We start from the raw sequence: 12916 nt of genomic DNA on the forward strand, positions 1-12916 counted from the left end.
CTGGGAGGAGTGGAACTGGAAGCAGTGGTCGGAAGTAAAGGTGTAGTCTCTGGTGGCTCCTGGCCGTCTTCGCCTCTTGCCTCAGTGGTCGACTCAACAGACTCATCCTCATCACTCGACGCGTCATGATCTTGTGAGGAATCAACTTTTTCTGAGGAGAAAATGTAATATTTAAAAAAATATGGCATAGCCTCAGCAGTTGTAGCCTTAAGATGAAAAACCAACAGTCAATTCTGAATGTATTGCCCACATTATTGCAGTTGCACATTAAATCAAAATAATTTGGTATAATGTAGTGTTATACATCAATTGAACATACATGTACGCAACATCTAAGGAGAAAGTAATCCATATTTGACCTGATAGACTACATTTGCATTCTTCCAATTTGAAACAGATTGATATGGTTCTTCATTTCTAGACTTCAATTACCAAATACAGCATAAACATTACCTTACTGTTAAAGAGTACTGATGATGCATTTCTCATGAGGCAATAACCATGGGTTGCCCCAGCATCTGAACTAAATATATTACACTAATATACACTAAGATACACACATGTATCCATACCTTTGGGGTCAATCTCAATGTCATCAAGGGTTTGACCTTTATACTGTGATAGAGTCCCCTTCTCCACTGCCAAAAGCATTTTGCTCATTTTGGCGAGCTGAAGTGTTCCCTGCGATTAAGTACAAATTACTCAGCAAAAAATATTCATTCACGTGCATTTTGGACCTTATATTAAATAACATAATAAATAATAATAATAAATAATAAACACTGGTATGATTGAAAATTATGTAAAATGATACTGATGTTTTGAGGATGGGATTTATGACAAATTCCACTCCCTATAATGATCAAGGAGTGATCAACCTTCACTCTTTTTCAGGGATAATAAATTGGTAAATTAACAAACTATATGAGGTGTATTTTTGAAGAGCATCATGAAAATTATTGGATTAATGATGGTTTATTTAATGGTGCCAAATGAAAATAGTGATATTATCCACACTAAATATACTTGTGCAATTGAAAAGTAAATAATGAGCTATTGTTCAAATGCAGCAAGCAATGCAGTGTTACCTGTGTTTTTGTTGCTGGCTCTCCATCTTCCCACTCATCACTGGTTATCGTTGATTCATCGAGGGATGAGGTATCTGATGAGGCTAGTGACTAAAAAGATGAATCCAACTTATTATGTGCAATATTCAAATTCAATTGGCATTTAAAAAGCATGCCAAATAATTGCACCCCTATCACTGCTTGATGTACACAGTAGCTTCCCTTTTAAAACTTGACCCTGTTTGAAGTTGTAGACATACCTGAATATCATCATGCAATGGGGATTGCGAAGTTAGCTAAGGGAGGAAAAGAAAGAAAGGCATGTCAAAAGCTGAGAAAGTGACGAAAGGAAACAAGATAGTTGACTCCAGCTAGGGCTGGGCGATATGGCCTTTTACTAATATCCCGATATTTTTAGGCCATGTCACGATACACGATATATATCTCGATATTTTGCCTTAGCCTTGAATTAACACTTTGATGCATACAATCATGCCAGTATGATGATTCTACGTGTCTACATTAAAACATTCTTGTTCATACTGCATTAATGTATGCTGATTTTAAACATTCATGCCAAAAGGGTGAAATCACAACTTAACAAATTTATCAAAACTGTATTTATTAAACATTAAGCAGTGGCACAAACATCATGTCATTTCAAAACAAATAAAGTGTCTTTTATGCATGATGTAACTAATATGACATATCAAAATAACACTAAATTAAAGTGCACATTTTGTGCATAATGCCACTAGGATATTTCCTATATTTCCGGAGTTTCAAGCACTCTTCGTTTTCTAGCGGGTGGGTTCTCAAATGGTGATATAAATTTGTTGTACACCACCTTTTGTGGCATCGCTTTTGCGGCATATTTTACATATTATGGTTATTTGTTCAACGTTCTCCCGCTTGTACCCAAACCACCGCCAGACGATGGATCCTGCGTTGTTTTTCTTGGGAATTAATTCTCCCTCCTCCATTTGTCATAACACCTGCAGCTGCCGCTACCTAAGATCTATGCTGCTACATGCTGCCGGGCGTATGACGTTGCATGCACGACAGAAGGTGATGTACGTAACTAGGTGCGCTTGTTTTATCTCTCTGTGCGGAGAGATGAGAAAGAGTGAGAAAAACCCATAGTTCAATGCCCGCGACTAAAAGCAACTGCGTGACAATTGAATGTATACTCGAATATTCACGATATAGTCATTTTCTACATCCCACAGAGAACAAGCTGCGATACATCGAGTATATTTGATATATCGCCCAGCCCTAACTCCAGCACAACAACAAAACAAAATTAGACCAATGGTCATTTGGAATAGAAATGTAGACTACTCATCATTGCCTTACTAATGTCTAAAAGTTAGCAAGATAACAAAATTTCAGGACAAATGGACATTTGCATTAAAAGTCCAATAGTGCATACAGATTAAATATAATAGGCCAAAAGTTTTTCTCTGGGTTCATGGGAATTAATCAGAGGACAAGTAAAAAAAATAATTAAGGGCCGTATCTGCCCCACTGGCCGTCAGTTGAAGAACCCTGCTTTGACTGTGCTGCATTGAATAACAAGTAATAAAAAAACACAATCACGCAATCAAGCTCCTAGTAATGAACGAAAAGAGGTTGGGCACAGAGAGTAATTTCTGCAAGATGTTCAAGTATATTACTCACAAGCGTATCCAGTTGTGTCAATTGTTGAACCAGTTGTGCACGCTTTAACAAATTCATTGTATGCTGTCTTTCTTTAGCATTTCGCTCCTCCTCTGCAATTTTGTAACGATTGAAGCATTTCTCATGGTGCAGTCTATATTTGGCCATTCGAGACTGTAATGACAGCAATTAAATAAAGAACTGATTGTTTCAAAGACAGTTTGTGAATACAACTACAAATTATAACACTTCACAGCCAAAAATGAGCAACAGTGATTACATTTAAAGATGAAAATGGGCTCTTACCATATGTGCCGCTGGATTGCTGCTGTTTATGTTGATCTCATCATACACCTGAGATGCATCCACAGGACTAGATGACAGCTAAAAGAAAAAAAGTAATTGAAATAGTGTGTGCGGCCCACATGGTTTTTGTTAAGTGTTATAACGCCAACTGATGTCATGCAATTGTTATCCTAGCGAAAAGCAAACATTAGCTACATGCTAACACCAACCGTTAATGCTGAAGAATCGTATAGAGAATAGACTAGTGTGTTGACCCCTGTGACCACCTACCAGAGGTTTGTCCCTGACATCAGGTGTCAGCTGCTCGCTGACATCAGGTGCCATTTTCTGCTGGAAAAGGAAACCGGATAAAATAAATATATGATCAACCTTGATACAGCTCAAATTTCAAGACATATTGAGATAAAGGTGCTGCATGACCCCATTTAGGCATGAGTAGCGTGTGTGTGTGTGTGTTTGGAACGACCCCAAAAGTAATAATATAACAATAATTCAAAGACAGTTCAAAGGAAATTAAAACTCAAGTAAAATCAGGAAAGTATGTTTTAAGAAGGGATTTAAAGGTGATCTCTGATTCAGCAAGGAATTTGTAAAAACAAAGAAAACAGGGCCCAAAAGTAATATAATAACAATAATAATAATAATAATAATAATAATAATAATTATTATTATAATAATCTGTATTTATAGAGCACTCTTCTAAATCCATGTTACAAAGTGCTTCATAAAGGCAGCAAAATAATTAATACTTTTATTAGATAGCCTTTCCTGGTTATTTTTGAGTTTTAATTTCATTTGAACTGTCTTTTATTTTCTTGGTATGTATTGGGTTTTAGACACTAAATTGTATTGCTACTTTTGGGGTCGTTCAAACTCACACACACACGCTACTCATACCTAATTGGGGACATTCATCTATATATAATGTCAAAGCACCAGTATGTAAGTCTGTCAGTACTTTAGGAGACATTTTTAAACACAGATCATTGTCCTTACAGTCCATTACTACTTGGGCTGTCATAAGAGAAACACTGGATAATAATACATACTCTGAAATCCACTGAGTACTACACTGAGAACAAATACCTTACAATCTCTAAGAGATTAAGTAGTATTTTATAAAATGGCTCCTACCTGATGTCTGTCGCTTTCTTGGACACTCGGCTGGCTAACATCAGGTGCCAATTGCTGCTGGAAAAGGGGAAAAAAATGTTATTTACTATTTTGATTACATTTGGGGTCATTCCAAACACACACACACGCTACTCATACCTAATTGGGGACATTCATCTATATATAATGTCAAAGCACCAGTATGTAAGTCTGTCAGTACTTTAGGAGACATTTTTAAACACAGATCATTGTCCTTACAGTCCATTACTACTTGGGCTGTCATAAGAGAAACACTGGATAATAATACATACTAATATAAAAGAATTCAGCAGTGGTTTAGGTGGCAGGCAGACACACCCAACACTAAGAAATAAGAAAATACAGGCGGAAGGCAGGCTCTCTGTGGACACACACACTGTCACACAGGAATGAATGAGTAGGACCATTTTTGGTGAAATCCTCTGCTATTTCAATAAAGAAATTCTTGCTCAACAGGTCTTTAAGTAGTATTTTATAAACTGGCCCCTACCTGATGTCTGTCGCTTTCTTGGACACTCGGCTGGCTAACATCAGGTGCCAATTGCTGCTGGAAAAGGGGAAAAAAATATTATTTACTATTTTGATTACATTTGGGGTCATTCCAAACACACACACACGCTACTCATACCTAATTGGGGACATTCATCTATATATAATGTCAAAGCACCAGTATGTAAGTCTGTCAGTACTTTAGGAGACATTTTTAAACACAGATCATTGTCCTTACAGTCCATTACTACTTGGGCTGTCATAAGAGAAACACTGGATAATAATACATACTCTGAAATCCACTGAGTACTACACTGAGAACAAATACCTTACAATCTCTAAGAGATTAAGTAGTATTTTATAAAATGGCTCCTACCTGATGTCTGTCGCTTTCTTGGACACTCGGCTGGCTAACATCAGGTGCCAATTGCTGCTGGAAAAGGGGAAAAAAATGTTATTTACTATTTTGATTACATTTGGGGTCATTCCAAACACACACACGCTACTCATACCTAATTGGGGACATTCATCTATATATAATGTCAAAGCACCAGTATGTAAGTCTGTCAGTACTTTAGGAGACATTTTTAAACACAGATCATTGTCCTTACAGTCCATTACTACTTGGGCTGTCATAAGAGAAACACTGGATAATAATACATACTAATATAAAAGAATTCAGCAGTGGTTTAGGTGGCAGGCAGACACACCCAACACTAAGAAATAAGAAAATACAGGCGGAAGGCAGGCTCTCTGTGGACACACACACTGTCACACAGGAATGAATGAGTAGGACCATTTTTGGTGAAATCCTCTGCTATTTCAATAAAGAAATTCTTGCTCAACAGGTCTTTAAGTAGTATTTTATAAACTGGCCCCTACCTGATGTCTGTCGCTTTCTTGGACACTCGGCTGGCTAACATCAGGTGCCAATTGCTGCTGGAAAAGGGGAAAAAAATATTATTTACTATTTTGATTACATTTGGGGTCATTCCAAACACACACACACGCTACTCATACCTAATTGGGGACATTCATCTATATATAATGTCAAAGCACCAGTATGTAAGTCTGTCAGTACTTTAGGAGACATTTTTAAACACAGATCATTGTCCTTACAGTCCATTACTACTTGGGCTGTCATAAGAGAAACACTGGATAATAATACATACTCTGAAATCCACTGAGTACTACACTGAGAACAAATACCTTACAATCTCTAAGAGATTAAGTAGTATTTTATAAAATGGCTCCTACCTGATGTCTGTCGCTTTCTTGGACACTCGGCTGGCTAACATCAGGTGCCAATTGCTGCTGGAAAAGGGGAAAAAAATGTTATTTACTATTTTGATTACATTTGGGGTCATTCCAAACACACACACGCTACTCATACCTAATTGGGGACATTCATCTATATATAATGTCAAAGCACCAGTATGTAAGTCTGTCAGTACTTTAGGAGACATTTTTAAACACAGATCATTGTCCTTACAGTCCATTACTACTTGGGCTGTCATAAGAGAAACACTGGATAATAATACATACTAATATAAAAGAATTCAGCAGTGGTTTAGGTGGCAGGCAGACACACCCAACACTAAGAAATAAGAAAATACAGGCGGAAGGCAGGCTCTCTGTGGACACACACACTGTCACACAGGAATGAATGAGTAGGACCATTTTTGGTGAAATCCTCTGCTATTTCAATAAAGAAATTCTTGCTCAACAGGTCTTTAAGTAGTATTTTATAAACTGGCCCCTACCTGATGTCTGTCGCTTTCGTCGACACTCGGCTGGCTAACATCAGGTGCCAATTGCTGCTGGAAAAGGGGAAAAAAATGTTATTTACTATTTTGATTACATTTGGGGTCATTCCAAACACACACACATGCTACTCATACCTAATTGGGGACATTCATCTATATATAATGTCAAAGCACCAGTATGTAAGTCTGTCAGTACTTTAGGAGACATTTTTAAACACAGATCATTGTCCTTACAGTCCATTACTACTTGGGCTGTCATAAGAGAAACACTGGATAATAATACATACTCTGAAATCCACTGAGTACTACACTGAGAACAAATACCTTACAATCTCTAAGAGATTAAGTAGTATTTTATAAACTGGCCCCTACCTGAGGTCTGTCGCTTTCGTCGACACTCGGCTGGCTAACATCAGGTGCCAATTGCTGCTGGAAAAGGGAAAAAAAATGTTATTTACTATTTTGATTACATTTGGGGTCATTCCAAACACACACACACGCTACTCATACCTAATTGGGGACATTCATCTATATATAATGTCAAAGCACCAGTATGTAAGTCTGTCAGTACTTTAGGAGACATTTTTAAACAAAGATCATTGTCCTTACAGTCCATTACTACTTGGGCTGTCATAAGAGAAACACTGGATAATAATACATACTAATATAAAAGAATTCAGCAGTGGTTTAGGTGGCAGGCAGACACACCCAACACTAAGAAATAAGAAAATACAGGCGGAAGGCAGGCTCTCTGTGGACACACACACTGTCACACAGGAATGAATGAGTAGGACCATTTTTGGTGAAATCCTCTGCTATTTCAGTAAAGAAATTCTTGCTCAACAGGTCTTTAAGTAGTATTTTATAAACTGGCCCCTACCTGATGTCTGTCGCTTTCGTCGACACTCGGCTGGCTTACATCAGGTGCCAATTGCTGCTGGAAAAGGGAAAAAAAAATGTTATTTACTATTTTGATTACATTTGGGGTCATTCCAAACACACACACACGCTACTCATACCTAATTGGGGACATTCATCTATATATAATGTCAAAGCACCAGTATGTAAGTCTGTCAGTACATTAGGAGACATTTTTAAACACAGATCATTGTCCTTACAGTCCATTACTACTTGGGCTGTCATAAGAGAAACACTGGATAATAATACATACTCTGAAACCCACTGAGTACTACACTGAGAACAAATACCTTACAATCTCTAAGAGATTAAGTAGTATTTTATAAACTGGCCCCTACCTGAGGTCTGTCGCTTTCGTCGACACTCGGCTGGCTAACATCAGGTGCCAATTGCTGCTGGAAAAGGGAAAAAAAATGTTATTTACTATTTTGATTACATTTGGGGTCATTCCAAACACACACACACACGCTACTCATGACTAATTGGGGACATTCATCTATATATAATGTCAAAGCACCAGTATGTAAGTCTGTCAGTACTTTAGGAGACATTTTTAAACACAGATCATTGTCCTTACAGTCCATTACTACTTGGGCTGTCATAAGAGAAACACTGGATAATAATACATACTAATATAAAAGAATTCAGCAGTGGTTTAGGTGGCAGGCAGACACACCCAACACTAAGAAATAAGAAAATACAGGCGGAAGGCAGGCTCTCTGTGGACACACACACTGTCACACAGGAATGAATGAGTAGGACCATTTTTGGTGAAATCCTCTGCTATTTCAGTAAAGAAATTCTTGCTCAACAGGTCTTTAAGTAGTATTTTATAAACTGGCCCCTACCTGATGTCTGTCGCTTTCGTCGACACTCGGCTGGCTAACATCAGGTGCCAATTGCTGCTGGAAAAGGGGAAAAAAATGTTATTTACTATTTTGATTACATTTGGGGTCATTCCAAACACACACACACGCTACTCATACCTAATTGGGGACATTCATCTATATATAATGTCAAAGCACCAGTATGTAAGTCTGTCAGTACTTTAGGAGACATTTTTAAACACAGATCATTGTCCTTACAGTCCATTACTACTTGGGCTGTCATAAGAGAAACACTGGATAATAATACATACTCTGAAACCCACTGAGTACTACACTGAGAACAAATACCTTACAATCTCTAAGAGACTAAGTAGTATTTTATAAACTGGCCCCTACCTGAGGTTTGTCCCTGACATCAGGTGTCAGCTGTTCGCTGACATCAGGTGCCATGTTCTGCTGGAAAAGGAAACCAGAAAAAAATTAAAACAATCATGATATAAGTCAAATCTCAAGACAATGAGATCAGTTTCATCTGAAAATGACAAAAACAACTATTATCAACATTAAACAAATTGTACCTGTCTGCGCCAAGGCCAGTCTGAATCCCCGTAATTGTAAGTTATTTCTTCACCTGGGGCGATGTCTCTTAGGGCAAACAGGCAGAGATGTGGCATCCCACCAACATCAATAGTTTTTATCTTGCAGTTAGGCTTGATGTGGTCATCATTCACAAGCCTTCCCAGTGACTTGTCTTCAACAGATGCATCAAGACTTAAGGAAAACAATATTGATGTTAAGAGTAGAAGTTACCTACTTTGTTTAGATACAGTGTTAAGAAGGGCACGTTTTATTTGAAAGCTGAGCAAGCAATTGAGGTAGCTTGCAGCAATATACATTTACAGTATTACCGGGGTGGTGAGTCTCTTGCATGGTTTGTTAGAAATTGGGATATCCTTAGGTTAACAGGCCATTTAAAGCTCATCTCCTAAAACTATTGTAATGTATTACACCTGCCAACAAAAGCATATTTATTATAACTTACCACCAACATCCCCCTTTCCATTTGAAGTCAAACAGGAATACTGCTTCTGTGTCATTGTAGTTCTTCGTAAGAAGACCATCCTGTTTGAAAAGTTTACCACGGTATTCAAGCACAAAATCTCCTTTGTTGAAAACCTCCACAGCAAGCACACCTCGACCTTTAAAATAAGAAAAAACACCAATTACTATTTTTTATCCACTAGCACAGTCTACCATCTTTCAAATTGGAGCCTAATATTTTCTAGTAGTGATGAAATGGCGAAAATATCGTTTTATTTCCCTGATTCACTGCTTTGTTCTCGATTACGGCGCTCCCTCTCCCTATTAAGTGTATACTCGCTCGACCCTCTATCTGTGTCTCTTTTTCTTTCTCTCTCTCTCATTGAGCCTCCATCCGAAACTGCCATTTCAACTAGCGGACTTTGCTACGAGCTGATTGGCTGTTGAAACAGGTGACGTGACTTACATTCTAAAACCAGCTGCTGGAGACTTGACAAGCTGAGTCGCAGGCGACAACATCAGCCGGTTTGAGTTGAAACGGGCCAGTTCACACTGCTGCAACGTTTACCTGCAACGTTCTAAAATGGTTTCGTTTCGTCTCGTCGCAAATCTTTGGTCTGAACTGGGCTTAAAACACCAAAGTCACACAAAAACACAAACTAACTAATCGATTGAGGCAGTGGTAGACTAGCAACTCCCATGTTCTGCAAGGTAAAAGACTTTCACTAAATATAACCAAAATGGCTCTAAAAAGTTGCCTAACCCAGCTTTAAAATGTTAATAGCCAATCGACACTGCCAGGACAAAGTAGCCTTGTGTAAATGAGATACGTATAGGAAGCAATGATGAATTTTGAATTTACATAGTGTAATTCAACATTATTATTAATAGGCTGTGTACAACTGACACAAACACTACTTGCAAAATGTAAGAACTTACCTTTGTATGGGTTGATAAAATGCTCTGTGAGACCAGCCTTGTCAGTTTTCAGTTTAATGTGTTGTTCGGCATCCTGTTGAGGACGGACCCGTCTTCTCCTCACAGATCTCTCCATTATCGCTTCATTGCCAGCCATATCATCTGTTTGACAGAATATTACATGTATAATTAACATATGTGAGCCACCCAGTTAAGCTAACATTTTTATTATTTTTTTTATTTAACCTTTATTAACAAAAAACATCTACAGCTAGATGTTTCTGCCTCCAGGTCATCCAATTTCCCCTTAAAAGTATTCGAGACCAACTCATTTTGTTTCAAAGTTTTCTGTAACATGTTCCAGGCAGAGGGAGCAGCAAACCTAAACGCTGTCTTTCCCAGTTCAGTTCTGACTTTTGGGACAGACAGCAAGAACAAATCCTGAGACCGAAGATTGTAAGTCCCAGCATTACTTTGGTTAATGTAGGACAAAAGGTAAGAAGGAAGTAAACCTAAGATTGCCTTGTAAGTGAGAATATGCAGGTGTCTCAGTCTACGTAATGATAAGGAGGACCATCCAACCCGTTCATAAAGTGTACAGTGATGAGTAAGCGCTTTAAAACCAGTGATGAACCTCAGAGCTCCATGATACACAGTGTCAAGAGCATGTAAGCTTTGAGACGAGGCTTGCATATATACAGCAGATTTTGTGGTTTTGATTTTGTATTAGAGAACAGCATGCCTTTAGTTTTGTCCGCATTTAAAACAAGTTTTAAATCATACAAATGAATCTTGAACCGTGTTAAAAGCAAGTTGTAACTGGGAGAGAGCCCCTTCTGGGGTGGGTGCTGAACTGTAGAGTACAGTGTCATCAGTATAAAAGTGAGATTTCACATTTGACACATTTTGATCAATGTCATTGAAACATATATTTATTAGTTTCCTTTATACCAGGATATAATTTTTATATTGATAGTTTAGTCACAAACTAATGCAGGCTTTTTACCCTCATAATCAAATCTCTTAAGTAGCAAATGCAGTGGATTTACCTGGAAGAAACCTGTTGTGATCCTCAGTGTGTAGCTCAAGGTATTTACCCTTCTCTCACACACACTCCTTATTTTATTATGCACACAAGAATATATCTATATATATAATAAATCATATTCCTAACATCAAAATACTGAGTGAAGTTTAGAAAGAATTTAGAATACAGACATCAGTCAGTATTTGTCAAATTTTAAGATACTGGCACAATAAGCTAAACAGTTAAATGACTGGGGACAGAGCAGATTGAAATATCAATACATACATACTACATATTTACATGTTTATGCTTGTGCACCCGTATTGCAGACTTTACAGTAAACACACAGAGAAGACGGCTACAGCGTGTACCGACTTCCTGTTTTCAAAATAAAAATGTGGGATATTTAAAGCAGAGATACTGTGTTTAAAGCTATTGAGAAGCTATTGAGCTAAAATGCTAATATTTAGCCTACATATAGCCTAAAAATTAATAAAAATTATGAACAGATGTAAAATGTAAAAACAAGAGGTGTGTCTCATGCAGCCAGTGTAGTTACATGATCCCACACTGATTTTGAGTCAATTGATCACATGACCTGGAAGCTATTGACCTAAATTGCTAAGATTTACATATAAAAATGTATAAAAATTATTTAGAGATTCAAAATGTAAAATCAAGAGGTGTATCTCATGCAGCCAGTGTAGTTACATGGTCCCACATTGATTTTAAGTCAATTGATCACATGACCTGGAAGCTAGTTGGCAACCCTGCTAATATTACCTTGAAATGACAGTCTTGATGGTGGCTTGCTGCAGTTCAGTTATTCTGATGTTTAATAAGGCTATCCATCACCAGAACAACTTGCTAAAGCTTGATTTCTACCCAGCTTACTTAGCAAGAGTGTAACTAGCTAGCTAACGTTAGCTAACGTTAGCTAGCTAGCTGACGTTAGCTAACGTTAGCTAGCTAGCTGACGTTAGCTAACATTAGCTAACGTCAGCTAGCTAGCTAACGTTAGCTAACGTCAGTTTCATTTTTCACTGTCATAACGTGACTGGATGAACCACATGGCATAAAAACCTGATAAATTCTCAAAAGAAACATCAAGTTTGCTTACCTTAAAGTCCGCTCCTCATGGCATCTCCCTGCTGTCTGCCTGCAGCACGCAGCTCACGCACATCATGCGGAGGGGGCGGGGCTGGTAAACTTCACTTTGTAGGAGATGTTGAATTATCTTTCTATCATGACCACTTTCTTTTAGTTGATTTTGGATTGATCAATTTATTGAATGAGTTTGTAATTTGTGTTTTGTTTACAAATATTCAACAGTGACTATAAGATATAAATAAATAAACAAATAAATAAATAAATAAATAATACAGGCAACAGTTCACCCCTATAGGATTTATCAATTAGCCTACAGTATATTACATAGGTACACCTGCTTGTGTGTCCATAGTGATGGCAAAAGTGGGTTGGGGACAGCAAGTGTGCCCTTGTAAGTCATATCTCCTCAATGACAGATCTTCCTCTTGCTGACTGATCACTGATGATTCCCCCATTGGAGACCTGGATGCTAATCCCATATGTTACTATCATGCACATGTGCATTGATGAAATGGTGATGATGACTTTACCTGCACCTGCTTTCACATAGCACATAGCCTACTGTATGTACAGGCTACCTATTCAAATTATACTGTGTACAATTTTCAGAATCAATTCAATTTAAATCAAAGCGTT

The 12916-nt window shown here is 37.8% G+C and overlaps 1 protein-coding gene across 1 annotated transcript; it reads right to left on the reverse strand.

The window, feature by feature from the left end:
* Positions 1 to 6793: 6793 nt before the first annotated feature.
* On the reverse strand, positions 6794 to 12319 carry LOC141001951 (histone-lysine N-methyltransferase set-1-like). Its single transcript, XM_073473115.1, has 9 exons — positions 12291 to 12319; positions 10165 to 10305; positions 9227 to 9383; positions 8763 to 8955; positions 8581 to 8640; positions 8206 to 8262; positions 7696 to 7752; positions 7320 to 7376; positions 6794 to 6868 (listed from the first exon to the last, which is right to left on the reverse strand). The coding sequence occupies exons 2-9, from the start codon at positions 10298 to 10300 to the stop codon at positions 6794 to 6796; spliced, it is 792 nt and encodes a 263-aa protein (XP_073329216.1). The 5' UTR covers positions 10301 to 10305; positions 12291 to 12319.
* Between the last annotated feature and the right edge of the window lie 597 nt (positions 12320 to 12916).

The sequence above is a fragment of the Pagrus major genome, chromosome 9 (assembly GCF_040436345.1).
Source record: "Pagrus major chromosome 9, Pma_NU_1.0".
Taxonomy (NCBI): Eukaryota; Metazoa; Chordata; class Actinopteri; order Spariformes; family Sparidae; genus Pagrus; species Pagrus major.